The sequence below is a fragment of the Cryptomeria japonica genome, chromosome 4 (genome assembly GCF_030272615.1).
Source record: "Cryptomeria japonica chromosome 4, Sugi_1.0, whole genome shotgun sequence".
Classification (NCBI taxonomy): Eukaryota; Viridiplantae; Streptophyta; class Pinopsida; order Cupressales; family Cupressaceae; genus Cryptomeria; species Cryptomeria japonica.
The window spans coordinates 462,129,838-462,148,432 of NC_081408.1; the positions used below are offsets into that span (position 1 = coordinate 462,129,838).

At 35.8% G+C, this 18,595-nt stretch overlaps 1 protein-coding gene across 5 annotated transcripts in view; it reads right to left on the minus strand.

The window, feature by feature from the left end:
* Positions 1 to 18,595, minus strand: part of LOC131077356 (endonuclease III homolog 1, chloroplastic) — a 169,638-nt gene that overhangs the window by 136,701 nt on the left and 14,342 nt on the right. For 4 of the 5 annotated variants that reach the window (XR_009372340.1, XM_059219880.1, XM_059219881.1 and 1 more), the window contains exon 3: positions 10,668 to 10,731. Coding sequence is in view for 4 of the 5 variants with exons in the window: in XM_059219880.1 (XP_059075863.1) it covers positions 10,668 to 10,731 (64 nt within the window). In the remaining variant the exon portion in view is untranslated. Of the gene's footprint in view, positions 1 to 10,667; positions 10,732 to 12,279; positions 12,407 to 18,595 lie in introns of all 5 variants that reach the window. The other variant, XM_059219882.1, reaches the window with a different exon arrangement.

Consider the following 18,595-nt stretch of genomic DNA (forward strand, 5'->3'; position numbering starts at 1 on the left):
TTGCCTATGAGCTTGAGTTACCAACTAGCAGTAGAGTTCATAACATGTTTCATGTATCCAAGCTGAAGAAGGCACTCAAGTACAATGTAATTCACTCATCTGAGTTGCCACCATTAGATGAGGGGAAGCTAATATTGATTCTAGAAGCCATCATAGACACCAAAGAATGGACTCTTTGAAGGAGGATCATCCAAGAATGTTTAGTCAAACGGAAAAACTTACTAGTAGAGGATGCAATGTGAGAGAATGAGCAGATTTTACAATATCCAGAGTCGAGATTGCTTGAGCACAAGCAATTTTGTATTGTCCCCAATTTAGCAAACCATGGATTTTCGATGATTAGTGTAGGCTAATGAGGATAGTTAGAGGGTCTTCTGAGGCTTGTATCATCTTCAATGTTCAGTGATTAGTAGTTTTGGCTTCCGTTCGAGGTCTCCGGGACTCCGTATGCATTACTTACTATTTATAGTAAGCCAGAGTTACATAGAGGGGGACCCTTACTATTTTTAGTAAGGCATGTGGTCATGTGCGGATTCCTCAGCTCAGCACCCAGTTCATACGGCATTCAGAGATATTGAGTATTTATGGAGTTTTTAATGTTTATTTGGCTCAAATAAATATAAATTAATTAAAAGGTATGTAATATTAAGTTATAACTTAACTTAATATTGAGGGTCATGTCATCATTAAAGAGGGGCCAAATATTCAATTAATTTAATTGGCGTCTATCCCAAGGTGTAAAAGGTGAAATATTAAATGTTGCAAATGTAATAACATTTAATTATTATTAAATGAGCCTTTAGGGGGGAAATCGACTTCTTCATGAAGTTATATATATTCAGCCTTGGGAATCGAGCCATTCATTCTTGAGCATTTGTTTTGATGAAATTGTCTGAGACGATGAAGCCAAGAATTTCATTCTTTGAGCCATTGGAGAACGGTACATTCTTCAATGTTGCAGCCATTTCAATTGGGGAAATATCCAGTGAGTTTGGCATCCAGGGGGAGCTTCATTCAGAGGTTCCAATTGTGCAAATTGGTGAAACTATTAGAGGATTTAAGGGCATTATTAATCCAAAAGCTTGAGAGAGTTTATGGAAGCATAACCATTTGATTAGGCAACCAACTTAAGGTCTGTTTGCGAGCAGCAAGAAGGCTGTTATCAGTTATTATACAAATTGCAGACATAGGGCAGGGACAACCTCATTCAAGGAGGGCGTTTTTGACATTGGAGGCCACCAAAAATTGTAAATAAATTCAAGGAGCATTGCTGGGGAGGATGGAAGTGCAGACGCCTCATCATTGAAGTCAAGAGCAAGGACATCAAAGAGAAATCAAATCAACCAGCAGGCTGCCATCATTTCCAGGTTCTCATATTTGAACACTATGCTGCTATGGTAGTCTTTGATAACAGATTTGATATTATATTTATACTTCATTGTAGCCAAGAGTCTTGGCAAGTCCATGCTTAAGTATTGCATTTCAGTAAAGAGTTTAAGCTAGTAGTTCATCAGAATGTTCTTAGTATGCATGCCAATTGTTCGACAAAACGTCCATTGGCTGTAGGAGTGCATTTTGCTTGTAACTCATTTACATGCTTTTGAAAAGTCAAAGAAAGGTTGCTCTTGCATCCAGCTTGTTGCTTAGTCATTGTAGTATTAATTTAAAGCATTCAAATTGAATTCAATGTCCATTTAAGCAAACAAATCAGACTGAAACTACAGTCCAGCGCACATAGAGGTTGCATAAGAAGTGTTTGACAATATTCCTTCAAGGCTTAGGCAGAAAATTCACACTTGAACAGCCAAGGGTCTTGACAAATTTCAGGAAAAGTGGACTGTAATGTCCCCTTCCTAACTTGTTCAGTAGGTTGGACCTGTTGACGGGAATAATCATTATGTTATGTTGTTATATTATGTTTATGTTGTCGTCGGTAATAATGAGTTACGGCGGTCAGTTAGTTAGCCGACAGGTAGGTAGTTGGAGTCGCGACGGTTGTGTCGCACCCCTTCGGGTGTTATATATTGTGTACCTTTCCTTCGAAGTAGGATCATGTTAGTCGTGTCAGATGTAATGTTATAAGCACTTATTGTACATGGACTGTGGAATTAATACAGAGGCTGGTTATTTAATATATTTCCATTATGTTCTGTGCATTTACTTTCTGCATTTAACCGTTTACCCAAGAGGGCAAACAGGACCATTAGCCTATTCAGTTGGGTTCTCATAGGCTAATGAGTTAGGGTTAGGGGATTTTGGAGATGATCGATCCAGCAGGATGGTAGTATCAAATGAATATTTGAGTTTAGACAATTATCATGAGCATAATGCGCTTTTTTGGAGTAATTTCAACTTCATACTTACTATTTTAGTAAGTTAGTTTCGGGCACCAACTGAGCCAATTGTCAAAATTTCTATTTTTAGACAAGTCGGTGGGAGCAAAGAATATCATTGGCCCTATATTTGGTATAGTTTTTTTTTTTTTAAATAATGATAAGTTAATATTTTATAGAGTTAAATTAAATATTTAACTTTATCGTTATTTAATATATTTAAAATTAAGACTATTTGGGTGCCAAGATTAAAGTGCAATGCAAATATTTAATAAAGAGGGCCTTTAGGTGACTTAAATGCAAATTATGAAGTCTTTGATTTTATTTTAATATTTCTAAAAGACAATCTGGGAGAGGTTGACATCTTTTGGGGAAACTATAAAAGAGGAAGTTGGAGCTCATTTCTCTTCTGTTGATGTTGGCTATTTGATATTGCTTGTGCTTCTGGAGGATATTGTTCTTCTCAGGTTTGTGAGGATGAAAACCCTTGCAAGGGACATTCTCCACGTTGTTGAAAGACACATCTAGAGGATTATTTGGAGTTTTCATTCAGAAAACACATTAGAACTTTCATGGTGATTCATTTTATGCATCTTCTCAGTTTATAGTTACGGATTTTTGGTGACTTATTTTCAGTTTGCTGATTAAGGAGTTTGAGGAGGTTTGGAGCTGTTATTATCTAGTTTAATGTTGGCTGTACATGTGTAGAGGGATGTTGGGTTTCCAGTGACTTCATCAGCTAGGATTTGGAGAATCTATCTTCTTGTTCTGGGTTGCCCAAGTCTAGAGAATGCAAAAATAACTTCAGTTTAGCAAAAGAAGGTGAAACTAGGATGTAGCATCCATTTTCAATGAGCCGAATTGCATATTTTATGAACAGCACCAGCTATTTTATTGCTGCATTTTGTGGGTATGTTGGAATTAAATATGTAATGTCATTTAATGATTTGGGTTGCTCATAGTTTTGAAAAAAATTGTATATTCAACTCAGAATATAAATCTGGAATTTTCAGCTCTTTCTATTTCTGAATATTGTCACTTTTATGAGTTATTAGTTAGCTGCAAATATTTTTGTTATCTGCGCTTTATTTGTAATTTCAAAACTACTGCAAACACATTCAAAAAAAAATGAAGACAAAACAAGGAAGAATACTACATTGCAGATAATTAAAGGGAGACTAATAATGCTATTGTAGACTGATTACACCTCAAATACTGCCCAGAAAACTGCTGCACACTCAGAATGACTGAATAATGGGGTAAAAATGGTGCACCTGGGAGCTAGGATTGTTAGGGTAGTTGGAAGTTATTAATTGAATTATTGAACCTTTTTTTAAAAGTGCAGCAGCTACTTCAACAACTCACACCCTATAACAAGGGTTTTGCCAACCAAAATGTGCTTCAAACATTTTCAAAATATTGCTTGAAGAAGATACACTTGCTCTATGCTCCTGGCCGAAGGCACGTGGTCCTCATTTTTGGATTATCAAAAATGTGACAACCCCTATAAATTTTTGCCTAAAAAGTGTCATTTTGGTCTCCCAAGGCACGTTTTACGAGGTACAAAATTCACATTTGATAGTGTCAAATCATTGGGGGGTGTCTTTGCCATCATTGTCCAAGTTTTGGTGACTTTTGGTCTTCCTTTTCCTAGCTTTCTGTGCAATTTCGGGTTTCAGAACAGTCACTACAAGTTGAAGATTTTACTCTATGGCACGCTTCCCGATGCGTAAATTCGCCCCATCCTTGGGCTGGATCGATCATTGATCCATCCCCAAGCTACGTTTCGAATTTCGTCGCGTTTCGAGTCCGTTTGCTATGTTTTTGCTTCAATGTAGGGGAATTTTTCGATAATTACCAGTAACTGGTAATTTGTTTTTCAAAACCCCCTTGAAGCTTTTTGGCTTGTAGGGGAATTTTTCTCCAACTGCAAGTTTTTATAAAACTTGTAATAGGGGTTTTAAAACCCCCATTACCTGTAGCTTGACTTTAAGTGTTTAAAAACTTGTAAATGGGATTTTAAAACCCCTTTACATGTCTTTATAACTTAAAGTTGTTTTTATAATGTTAAAATAAAACTTGTAAATGGGATTTTAAAACCCCTTTACATGTTTTAAGTGAAATCACTTGTAAAGGGAATTCTATTTCCCTATTACAAGTAATTTCACTTGTAATTTCTTTTCTAAAACCCGATTTTGCCTAACATGCTGAAAAAGTGAAATTTTAACTTGTTATATCCTCCAAAAAAACCCGATTTTCATTGTTTCATGCATTTTAAACTTGCTATTTGTTCCAAAAAAACCCGATTTGCAAGGAAAAACATTTTTTTTGAGGATTTTTAGCAATTTTTTGTGGAGAATTTGTTGGAGAAGGAAGGCGTTTAGGATTCCTTCCTATTTTTATGCATTTTCAAACACCTTTCACGCCACATGGAGGTTAAGTTTGCTGTTTTTTGGGTTTATAACAGCAAACACGTTTTTACCAAAACCCACCTTTTTTTGCCATTTGGAATGCCACGAATCAGCAATGTTATGAATCGTTTTGGCTTGGTATGCTAAGGCGTTGAGGTTAGAAAGAGTTTTGGCCATTTTCCATGCCATTTCTCATGCATTTCCTGCCACGTTTTTCAGTTTTGGGCATTTTTTTTCAAAAACATGGCTAGGGTTTTGGAATACGGTTAATTTCTTTTTAAGAGATATTCTTCTTTATTTCAAAGATTGATCATCTTTTGGAGAGGCATTTTCAGATTGGAGCAAGGTAAGATTTATTTTCTTCTTGTTTCATTTTTCTTGTTTTCTTGTTTTCTTGTTTTTTCTTTCTAGTTGTAAATTTGTAAATGGTTGATTCTTCCCCAAAAATCAGATTTTGTGAGAGAGATTTTCCCCTTGATAAGCAATTTTAGAATTGCATTGTTCTTCCCCATTTTCCCTCTTTACTTGTATTCGGGATTTTAAATCCCGATTACAAGTTGGATGAAAATCATTGTTCTTCCCTTACGGATAAAAGATTTAACCATCTTTTGTTTAAATATGAAGTTGCAAAGATGAGAAATACCCATCCTTTCAAAATCGGGTTTTTGGAACCGGATTACATGTTGAAAATTTCTTCCCATTTTCTTGAAGATGATCTTCCCAAAATCTTTTCATATTCATTTCCATCATTCGTACATACCATTTCATCCATTCATTTCCATCATCCGTACATACCATTTCATCCATTCATTTCACACCTTCATTCATTTTCCCCATTTAAAGTCTACCTGCAGTCAACCATCCAAAACCCGAAATTGGTCCAAAAAGCACTCAAAAAACACTTCAAAATGACTTCTAAAGGTCCAATTACAAGTGCAAACTTGTGTTTACCCATTACGCATATGAAGTTGTATGTTTGTCCCCCGCAATTGCAAGTTAATGCTCTTGTTTTCCCCACACATGTAATGCAACTTCCAAAACCCGAAATTCACTTGTGAGCCCATTTTTGCATCAATTTCTCTCTTCCCTTGTCAGTCAGGTTTGCACACACGATCTACCAAATCAATGGATTAAGGCATGGGCCTTATTTTGCAAGCAAATTTCAAGAATGAAGGATGATACAAAGAAGAAATAGAACAGCAATTCATGGTTGAGAGCATAAAATGCTTTCAAGACAAAGATGGTCATGACATGAAAAGAGGAAGGCAGCCCGTTCCCTCTTGAAAAGCTAGTACTACCCCAAGCAAGAAGACAAGGATGCAAGTTCCCGTTCTGATTCAAGATGTCTTTACCAATCCAGAATACTTCAAGTTCTAGCATCCTGAAGCGACATGAAGATCATCACAGACAAAGGATGATGCAGTTAGAGTCGTGTCTTTAGACACATGAAATAGTTTTAGTTATGCATTTGTAATTTTGTTTTGACAAGTTACATGTAAAAATATTTTTTGTAAAAAGCAAGTTACACATTACTTGCACTTTTGTAATTACATGTAAGGCAACTACAAGTTGTGTCTGATTAGGACTGTAGTTGGAATAAGTCTTAGTTAGTTAATGAAGTCTCAGTTAGTTATTGAATGAGTCTTGGTGGTTGAGAGAATCTCTGAAGTTAGTTAGGATCCTCCCACCTTTTTCTCAAGGCTCTTCTTCTATAAATACTTGAGGGGTCTATTGTAATTTTTATCTTTTGGAAAAGCAAGCAAAAACTCTACCAAATTTACAGCAAGAAGTCTTTGAGCTTATGTATGTGAATTGAAGGTTTTGAAGAATAATAAAGAAGGATTACTCAAGTTTTGAGTCTTTGAGCTACATGTTTGAGTTTGAATCTTTTATTTCTTCTATGCCAAGTGTTTCTAAAGGAACTTAGTCCAATCTGATTTGAAGTCTTTGAGCTGCAAGTAGAGAAGATTAATTAAAATAGAAAACTCTCTTGAAGGAGCAGTAAGTCTTTGAGCTTGCATCCATTTTTGAGAAAAATTATTGTTTGATAAGAAATAGCAGCAAGTCTTTGAGCTTGCATTAGTTCTTGTCTTTGTGTTGAAAGAATAGATTATTCCAGTCTTTGAGCTGTTATCTTTTATTCGTTGTAAAATTTAGTATAGCGAAGGGTAGATAGGACTTCCAATAGTCAAGTCTTTGAGCTTGATATTGCTGTCCCGTCCCGAAGGAAGTGACGGAAGTCTTTGCGCTTTCAAGAAACTTCATTTCCTTTCTCTTATTTCACTTGAAAGTGGTTACTACTGTTATTCAATCGCTATTCTTTTCTGTGAAGAGAAAAGGATATTGTCTTTCTTGAAAAAAGAAGAAAGATTGCTGTCCCATCCTATTTTATTTTCCAAGTTGTAGTTAGATAGGGGGAGCCTTCCCTTAATTAGGAGAGTTTTTATTCGTGTGCTATGGTTGAAACCACAATTTTGTATATTTCCCCAAATGTACAAAATTTTCAACCAACAAGGCATAAATATGTTAACTCTTCCATCCTCCCTTAAACAACAGCAAATATTGTTACAGTAACTTTAGCATACTGTTGCGGATTTTAGCATACATAGCAGTTATTGTAGCCTACTTTAGTGGGTACTGTAGCAAGGACTCCTTGTATCTTTCCATTAAATTCTTTCTATAATTTGCTTTGCCAAAAACCCCAAGAAAGTATTCAATTTTTCAATTCAAACTGGAAATAATATTTCAACACGAATCTTCACAAAAACTAAATACATTCAGCATACTTGTGAATCCTAAACAAATAACCGAGGATGGGCTACGTGATTTCTCATCCATGAAACCAATATTTGTCTTAGGGTTTTTGTCCTAGGCTGGATAGCTGAACAACGACTCAAGTTCTCTATAGGCTTTTTAAAAAAATGAAAATATCAAGAATGAGGAAATGACTTCTCTCAACCTCATTTAATAACCCCTTGGGATCTTTCTAGAAATTACATTTTATATCCAATTACTAACTTTCTAAACAAATCATATTTTCCCCCTTATAATTAAGTGACATCTATTTTAATTTAGTTTTAAAACATATGAGTCACTTCATAATTAAAATAATTATAATTCCACAAAGCCACCAAGTCGCAAAAAATACTAGAACGGTCCGAATATCAATTTTGAACATACCAAAATAACCTTAAATTCTCAAGATATTGAACTTTATGAAAATTGGTGTTTTCCAAAAATAGCAAACTTATTCAAGAAGTGTGGAGAGCTACCAAAGTGTCGAAACTACATCTGGAAAGTATTGGTCACTGCCACTGTCAGAATTCCTTTCTGATAAAGTTGGCTTTCTCCAAGAATCTTGAAACTTTCAGTATTGTTGGAATGGACGGAAAAAAGGATATTACAAAGTAGTGGTAAGTCCTTGGCTATCTCCACCCACTCTCCCTTCATACATTGTCTTGTAGTGCAAATGTTTTTGGTTCTCCAACTACGTCTTTGACTTTGAATCACACCTGGACTTCGACTTCTTTCTGAAGATGAGCTCTAACTTTGAACTTGTATTGTTGGGATTTCTCCAGCTATTTCAAGTACTCTTCTTCTTTGTTCTCTTTGGTTTAAATCTTTTAAGATCTCCAACTCTCTTGGTCTTGACCATCTTGTGGACCCTTTCCACCTTTAATGGGGTTTAAGGACATGAATCTCTCAAATCTGACCCAAATTTCTTTTAAGACAACAAGGCAAATGTTTACTCTCCTATTTAATGAAACAAATACTTGAAATAATGAACAAAATTTAGATTGCGTAGCAAATAAAAGAGTAAAAGTAAATATTTATTTGCACATGAAGCTATTTTAGAAGTAGATTGTAGATGATTCAATCCAACTAGATCATATTGCTTTCCTTGATGATAAAAAAACTACTTATAGGACTCGACAATTGCCAATAACACAATTATCAACTAACTAACTCTTATAACTACTCAATGTCAACAAACGATTAATATGCATTGTACACTAACTACAAATCCCTCTAGGAAAAAACTAATCTAGTGATCTATCATCATTTGTTCTAACTTTTGCCAACCTTAATGTTTGATTTGATGATTCTACTCCAGTGTTACTCGGAAACGCGTTTCCACCCTAAAGGCACACATTCCGGAAACGGAAACGGTTTAGAGGACAGGGGGACGACCGGAAACGTTTCCAAGCCATCCCCAATCTAGTAAAATTTTTGGAAACCGTCACAGAAACTCGGAAACGGTCAACGTTTTCGTCAAAGGCGGTGACCGTCCCCAAGACAGCTTGGGACAGCCAAGTCATCCCCCAACTGTCTTGGGGACGGATGGCCATTTCCAGCGGCAAAGACATTTAAAAAACAAATTTTTTTATAAAATTTATTTTTTATTGCAACAATATTATTATTTATTATTAAATTTTTATTTTAAAAAAAATTGATAGTCATAGCAATAATCATAGATTTAATAATAAATATCTGCAATTTTTTTATTTTAAAAATTTAATGAAAGGCTGAAAGCAATTAAAAATTTAAACTGAAAGCGATTAAAAATTTAATGATTATGAAAGAAATATGGATATCATATCATATGTTATCAATATAATATTGATATCATATGAAATATGATATCAAAGCCAAGCTTAAAAAAAGAAAATGAGCTTTCACGGGAGGCTCAGGCAGCGCTGCAGAAATATCAAATAGGTTTTTCTGTCCAAGCCAGGCAAGACTGTGAAGTGTGAAATTTATCGCTCAGGAGCATTCAAGTTTAATAATTTTATCGCCTAGGCTTTGAAGAAAAGAAGAAAATTTAAGAGGCCACAACAAGGCTATGATGATATAAAAAAAAATCGTCCCGGAAACCTCTTTCCCCGTCCCCCGTCCCGGAAACTTGGGGTAACATAGTTCTGCTCTAAAGTTTGTCTCACTATGATTACTATCATACTTGTGATCACAAAGGAGCTAGTGTCTTAAGGAAAGATGCAATACCCAAGTGTTCAAACTTGACCAAACACTGAACTCGTTTAGTGCTTTGATTGTTTCCCAATAAACTACTAGGCCAGCTTCAGCAAAAGAAGTCAATTATTTTCTAATGTTACAAATTTAATGTATACTATGATCCAGGTGGCAGTTCAGAGCAATCTTCTAATACTCATCAAACAACAAGTGCAACACCTTGTCTGAGGCATAACTTTGCTTGTAGATGTGGCTTACAAAGTGGATTGGAAAGCTTAGAACGTGTACTGCATGATGAAGGGAAGTTGAACTCTATTATAGTTTGAACCTCAAAAATTCAAAATCCACTCCAAAGATATGAGCAATTGTGAAATACAGGAATACATAAATTCTAAAATTTTTTTAAAAATCCAATATTTTGTATATTGATGATTTTAATGTTACCCCAGATCCCCTCAACTTCATGTTGGAACATTTATCATTTGGCTTTTAAAATTCTATAGCAGATCAATTCATTTTATATTTTTGTACTGTTTGTTTCAGGCTAAAAAATAGATCTAAAGGAACTGTCATCCAAATGTAAAAATTAAAGTGTCGTAGCTTCAAATCTGTTCAGGGACTGCTACCTTCTTGTGAGCTACGACTGATCTCAATAAAGAATCTATTGCATTGCAGTATCATATTGGTTTATTGTATTTATTCCCTTCGATTTAGCTCCATTGCATTGCAGTGCCATATGTGTTTAGTCTATGTATTCCCTTCAATTTGGCTAATAATTTCATAACAAATTAAGTTCTTAAGGTATGTTGTCCATGAGATTTCCAAGTGAATCCATATCAGCTACCATGCTTGCAAGATGCACGTGAAAAGAAAGCCACTTCTGATCTGAAACTAACAAGTTACAACTAACAAAAGAGAAACATTTACAGTTTTATAAATGAAATGCAGCCCTTACTTGAAATAGTGGAAGACGGAGAATTTTTATATGCAAAATCTTCAATTTCAGCTTTAACACAAGCCTGCACAAATCAAACACTAGTCAACATGTATAGTATTTTAATTAGCCAAATAATGAAAGCCCTTTTATCTACCATATTATTTTTATTTTTCGATCTTACACTATTAAAAAAAACAAGTGATACTTTCTTAACATCATGGAAAAGACCAAGATAGCTTTTTCACAGTCTGAGCCAAGGCATGCACCTGATTCATTATGCAATGATGTTTTCAAACCAAGAATTACAATGCAAATAACAAGTAACCATTATGTAAAGACTACTGGCATTGCGACAAAATTGTCATGTTCGCTGCTTCTCTTTTAAGTGAAGAAATTAAACAAAGTAGATGTTATGACAAAATTGTCATATGGTTTTGTATATTCTATTAAGCAGGAAATGCCTCCAATAAAAAGGTACAATAGTGTAACTGTACATTGTGCTGGCCAGTTTATTGCCATTGCCTAGGTGAATCCTTTTAATTGCTTGTCCATTCAGGTTTGTAGGGGCAACAATATTGACCATGACTCCTTGAGACAATGATCCTGGCCAAGGTGACAACATGTGATGTCCCCATCCTTGACATCACACCACTAATATTTAACATAGTTTTTCAATTTTGTGAAGTCTCTAAAGGAGACAAAATTGCAGAACATGTCCATTTCAAGTAAGAAGACCATCTTCACAGAAGAAGAATTGGATCAGGAAGATATCAGAGATCCAAACCATCATTGGCATGAACATCCTACCCAAGACATTATGAGCAACCATTGAAAGATGATATAAATATTATAAAAGTCATGAGCAGCGTATAGCATCGGTAATGGTTGGATACTAAGTAATCTATGTCGAATAGGGTTGAAGAGCTATGCCGAAGTGGACAATATCTTATCCATGATCTATTTATCATGTTTTGGGCTCACATAAAGTTGACGGATGTCTAGAGATATAATACTTGACGGAGGTGCTTCAGATCAATATACTGAATGTCCTTGACACATCAGCGATTGCATACATAGTGTGGCTCAGATTAGAGAAGTAGTCGATATTGTTGAGCATTGATAATAACAGAGATCAATAAGTAAGGATTCAATGATTTATGATCTACATCTCTTAACTATATTGTGAGGAATCTCAAGCGCATCTAACCAGAGACGACAAAATGGTCAATATTATGATCAGCAATTGTGATAACCATTATCGTTCGGCACACCTTTATACAATATGTTAATATCTACATCACAAGAAGCCATAATATAAAGGGAATAACGGCCACGTATAAATCAGTAAACTTATATAACAATGTTGATTAAAGCAACAATTGTTAGACATTGATTAATTTTACCGATTAAGACAAGTCAAAGACTAGTCATTAGACAAGGAGCGGCGATTAACAAATTTGATCAGCTATTAGTTAGAGGCACAATTAATCATCGATTAATGAAGAGATATGAAGAGGCCCGATTGATGGAAGGTTATGACTGTTCCAAACTAAAGGGTGCAATTGATCAGCATTATGCCATATTTAAAGATGATCTTACACTCATTTGGAAGCATCGATTGTGTTTATACCTTATTTCTTATTCCAGTTTGGAAGAGCTTGTAGTGAGTAAGGCCGAAGCCCCATAATCGGGTGCATATTCCAAGCAATCGCATATCAGAAACAGCCCCATCAAACTCCAGCATATCATTGCCAGATCTGAAACAGCATATCTCATTATTGTTGCAAGTTATTATATCCAAATCAGACACAGCAGCTATATCGCTTCAGGCGATCATACAAATAAGACATTGCATGATTAGACAGCAAATCTATATTGGTACAAGCAATATCATATTATATCTCATCGCATATTTACATTGCCCTATTTGACATAGCAGAGATCCTAAGTGATCAATACACTTAGTACAATTATATCAATTCACTTAAAGCATACTCTAAATTGTACAAATCTGAGATAGCAAGTGGCATTGATTATTGTCTTTAAATATATATTTATATTCATATTATCAATTACACAAGTTTATTGCAAATCAGATATTGTAATTCTAAGGAATTTAAGTAGTTGTCCCATAAATCTTATTGCAAATCAGATATTGTAAGTCTAAGGAATTTAAGTAGTTGTCCCATAATTCTTAGTTATCCTAAAACGGGACATTACACAACATCACAATAATGGGTTATGAAGACTCGGAAGTGCATGCCAAAATCAAAATACAGACTCCATGATCCTCGCTAGAAATTTAATTTGGCAACAGAATGTCACCATTAAGCCTCTCACTTAACCTGCATATCAACCTGCATCATTGAAGAATGATTCTTGAGATTGCAATTTTGAAGAATCTAGTTTCCAAGTAGATCATTTAAGATGCTCATCATATAAGTAGTTAAACCATCAACCAAAGTCCCCTACCAACAATATGAGGCATTAAACACAACCAACCACCAAATGATACAATCATTCACATTTGATCCACCCTATATACTAATGTATGATGCATCCAATAGTGTTCCACTATCCAAATTGCATTGTAGAACTATGAAACGTGTAGCTAAGTCTCCTACATAAGCAAGCTTGCAAAATTTCCAATATTTACCTATTAATACAAATCACTAATTACATTTTGGGCAACATATTAAAGTGATTTCTTTCTATCTTGCATGCTGTCCTTCTAAATTTTCTTAAAATAGGCCCCCTTTGTTAATTGCTAACTTCCATTGCTATTTGGCTTTTTACAAAACTAGGATCTCCATACTAGCTTCTAGCTTAGAACTTTGTTTTGCACTTATAAGTCGGACCCTAGCTTATTGCTTGATTTTAAATTCACCACCTTGCCTTGCATCTCCTTGCTGTTGGAGAGCAAAGCTCAAGAGTAAAGACCCTAAAGGAAAGGCAAGAGCATTTAGCTTAATTATTGAAGAGTCAAAATTTGAAGCAACATCTCATGTATGCTATCTCCAATTTCAGATTGAGATCAACCCTCTATCCCACACAAGGCCAAGATCTGCAAATTTTGATACCTCTAAGAGACTAAGACAAAGGACCACTTTATTTTCAAATGCCCTATATACTATGAGATATGAAGGAGATATCATTGCTTGTATAGAGACTATGGTGGTTCACTATCTACTTTCTTCCACTATCTACATAGTTGATGAGACTTCAATAGACAACATACTTTCACGCACTACCTCTACAAGCGCCCAAACTAGGATGCCTCACCTCTCTCACCTAGGCACCATGTTCCTTCTATGTATCTATCTCAATGAGGGTCTCATATTCATATTCAGGTTTGTGTAACCAATTTCTTTCCCACCTCCAATAGCATATTGGACAATGAAGGGCGTTTGGGATTGAATGTTGGGAAAGTTTCAATCAACATTTCAAGATGACACTCTTCACACCCATCTAGGTGCAATCCACCGAGGCATATTAGCCAACGCATTCTACAAGAAACATTATTAAATCTTCTATCAACACCTTCATAGTTATTGGTAAGGGTGTTGGCTCATATCTTAGTGATACAAATTAGATCTAGTTTGCCCATTTTGCTATTCCGAAATACTTGGCCTTGTCTCCTTTGGCAATGGGTCCTCTCTTACACTTTTGAACTTTTCACAAACTATTTTTAGTCATCTTGTTGGGCACATGGGACTTTCAAATCTGACAGGACTAGGGTCTCCCCTCTCCAAATTGACCCCTTCTTTTTGTTCATCACAATTCCTTTCTATTTTTTATTCCTTTTAATATTTATTTTGCAGCTTCTCCAAAGCGTCTTTTTCGCTCACTCTCGCTATTGTCTGTAGTTGTATTGGCAACAACCAACTAAAACATTTTATCAACCCTAAGGCACAAGAAACAACTTCATCAGTACAAGTTTTGTCCCGAATGAGACATACTTTCTAACCATTATATCTATCAAACTCAACCTTCAAGTTCTGATCTAGCAACTAACTTATTGATAGGATGTTTTACATGAGCCGTAAAAAGTTAAAACACTTTATAAGTTGGCATTTGAGAGTCTTGAGTGGCAAGGAAATGCCTCCTATACCATACAACTGGACCAAATTTTTAAACCAAAACTTTGCAAGTTTCACAAAGTTTGATACACAAGTATTTCATCAAACAGTTTGTATGCTGCTGGTTGTTTACCCCGTGGGGTGTGTTATTATTTATTAATATTGCATATCAACAGTCAGATGATAACCATAGAATAGAAATAGTAACCAGAAACTCAGAGTAATGCTTTCATTAATGCCAAAATGTCTAGTACAATAATCATTCTCTGCATCAGTGTATCCAACAACAAGTACAAGAGCATATATAAAGACACGGTCGAGGGTTGCGGTTACCACCCGTGGGGAACTGTCGTGCAACGGACAACTACCCTTGACGACACTAACATACTTAACCAACGTAGCTTAACAAGTAGTACAAAGCCCATTTTACGACCAACACTGATCTGATTATGTTTTGCAATTTATTTGATAGAATGTGATAAATAATCATCATAACATTACTCCACAATGTCTAAATTTGATAATGACCCATTTACACACAATTTATTGCATGATATTGGTACTAGATAATCTTTTTGTAATTCTTTGTACTGCTATTAAAAAGTGCTCAACTCAGAAATTACATACAAGACTGCAACAATAATAAATTTTCAATATTTGTAAAAGTCATTCTTGACTTGGTGTATCAATTATCAAGAATCCCAAATAGAAATTCTTTTGCTTTCCTTATGGTTGTGTGGCCCCTTCTTTTCATGGTACGACTCCCTTCTATACTATACAACAGCCTATTAATGTGTAGTGATTCCTTCTTGAAGGTCAACAGAGAGTATAAAACAATACACAAGGCAGTGATTTCTCTCCCTTCTTATGCTGCGGTGAATTTGTCCATATTTGAATCCCCTTTTTTATGCCATGTCACCCCTTGATGGGCCACTACTTGGTACGGCACTCTTGGAAATGTAGCAGCCAGTAAAATAATGCCAATGAAACTTACGCTAAGCTTTATGTCTCTTCCATAACGATTCAACCCCCCCTTTCAACTAATTAATTTGTATGGCTTCCTTGTACAATTAGTAATCTAATGCTGGCAACTATAAACAAATCCTAGAAATCTTTGTTTAAGCACAACTATGAATCCTAAGTGAAATTACCATAGATTTGACTTGAAAGAAATCATTCATCTCTAAAGCCAAATACTTCTAGGGTTTTCCTCTAAGGGTTTGAAGTTGAACTCGCAATCCAAACTTACAAGATGAAAGAAACAGGAAGTCCAAGATATGAAAATGAGCTCCTTTTCTCCTTTTTTCTAACTTCCCCAAGAACTTTCGAGAAGTTGTAATTTAAATTTCACCTTAATTAAAATAATAGTCTTTTTAGCCCACATAAAGTGACATTATATTTCCACTTTTAACTTAGTCACTTTATAAAAATCAAGTCACCTGCAAACTTAAGGCAAATTAATTAACTAATTAAAATATTCCCTTTATAATTCTCCAGATTAGCCTACAGGAATAAATAGGCTAATAATACCTCCCCGAACAACAAGGTCGAAGAAGGGGACATTATAGTCATCCCTTCCTAAAATTTATTGCCCTCAAGCAATTGCATATTTGGATGTTGAAAAATCTACTCTCCTTCACATGTGGCATCCTCTATAGGCAAGTCTTCCATCTAATCAAATACCCCTAAATACTCTTGTTCCTAAACCTCTTCTCACTGACATTAATTATGGCTTCTAGAATCAAGACTAGTTTTCCCTCCTCACCAAATGATGGTAGCTCTATAGAGAGTGTAATGTGCTTCCCCAATGCCTTTTTTTAAGGCAAGAAACATGGAACAAATTGTGAATTTTACTATGCTCCAATAGCTCTAGCTCATAGGCAGACTCCCCAATCCTCTATATAATCCTGTAAGGGCCATAAAACATCAGTTTCAAAATTTTCATGCCACCCCTCTTGATTGAAGACTATCTATAAGGTTGCAATTGAAGGCATACCATATCTCCAACCTCAAAGGACCTCTCACTTGTGTTCCTATCTGCGTACATCTTTTGTTGCTTTTGCACTTGTTGAATATTGTTTACTGCTATATTTGGTTATTAAATAAGGAAGTAATAATAAAGATGACAATGCATACCCAACACATGAGTAAAATATATCTTTATTTGCACATGAAATTATTACAAAGAAGAAAACCAAAGATGGTCGACCAAGGATTACGATTGATCTGAGTATATCCTACTACCTTCCTTGACGATACACAACATATTTAAAGGACTTGACGGTTACCAAGAGGAACACAACCATCAACCAAACGACTCATTAACTACTCGGAAGTGACAACAAACTTAATTTAAACAATTAATAAATTGTCTAGTAACTAATATTATCAAGCATAACAATAGGCATTTTATGCCAACTACATCATCCCCCCCAAAAGAAAAAGTCGTGTTTTAGACGAAAAGTAAACATCAAGTATTATTCGAGAAGACTAATGACAAGAGTGTAGACAATGACTTGTGCTGGAACCCCAACTTGTAATGTACATGCCAAATCAAATGGGGATTTGGGGCAATGCCCCCAGCGGGGTCAAGGGACAGCACCCCTTGCGGGCTACTTAAGACCTTCAAAACCACACAAAACTCCATGGCACACATCATTTTTCTAAACTTTTAAGATGCCAAAAGCAATGTTGATGAAGCCCAAAAATATACATTTCGCAATGTTTAACCAACATATGATATCAAAATTTTGATCAAGTAATGCTCTCCACTTCAAAATTGATGGTTGTGCTAGAAGTTGCTCTGGTTTTCCTGCCTTCCCCTCACCTCATGTAAGTCCTCCCTAACCATACGGCTTGCCAAGGTGCTGCCTCTAAGATTGGCCCCCTATGGCCCCTTCTTTGTCGCATATGGCTAATTGCTTTTGCTACCCTCCTCGTGCGGCCTGACCATGTACAACTCCCCTCACCTCACCTATGGCCTGATACACATTACGTACGATCTAAAACAAACCACGCACACACTAATACAACTCACATACAACTACCTTGACCTCCCAAACAGCCTTATGCCAACCCTGTATGGTCTCCTTTGCTCTTCGTACGACCCCCTTCGCCTCCTGTACAATTTGGTTGGACATAGGTATGGCTTGTTTGGTTCCATGTATGGCTTGGGTATGCTAGTGTTTGCGTTCATATGACAAATTGGTGTTCTTGTCGTACGGCTAGATGTTTTTCCTCACATACGGTGCCCTTCTCCCGTACAATTTCCTTACATACGAGGCTTTGACACTTCTTATATTGACTCAGACTTCTCTATCCCTCTATACAGGTTGGCAGGTTTGGCAAGTTGCTCAATCCTTTCAGCATATGGTCTAGTCTCAACTCATCCTCGTCCATACAGTTTCCTCCTTTCCTTATATGGTTTACTTCTCTTCTTGTCATACAACCTTCCAATCTACTACCCGTACACTGTAATGTTCTGTTGTGTGTTGATGTCCCTTCCTTCGTATGAAGTGGCAAGGCTGTTTGAGTTTGTGGCGTACAATCTTGGATCATTGTCATATGAAGTACGGGTCTAGGAATGTTGTACACTATGTCATACCTCAAAATGCAATTGCCAATCTCTTAAGGTGTGGTATCAAGATTGTTGGATGGGCTCTACCAAATGCTGCCATATGAAATGAAGACTTAGATTCCATACTATAAAACCCCTTGGAGGTCGTGCATTGAGTATTAAGTATCGTACTAGTGTTGGGTGTTGTACCAACTTAATACCTCCATTTATAATTTTTTTCTCATTGGCTAACTCCATATTTTGCATTCTTAATTTTTTAATCTTCTTCGATTCCCTTTTCTTTTTCCTTC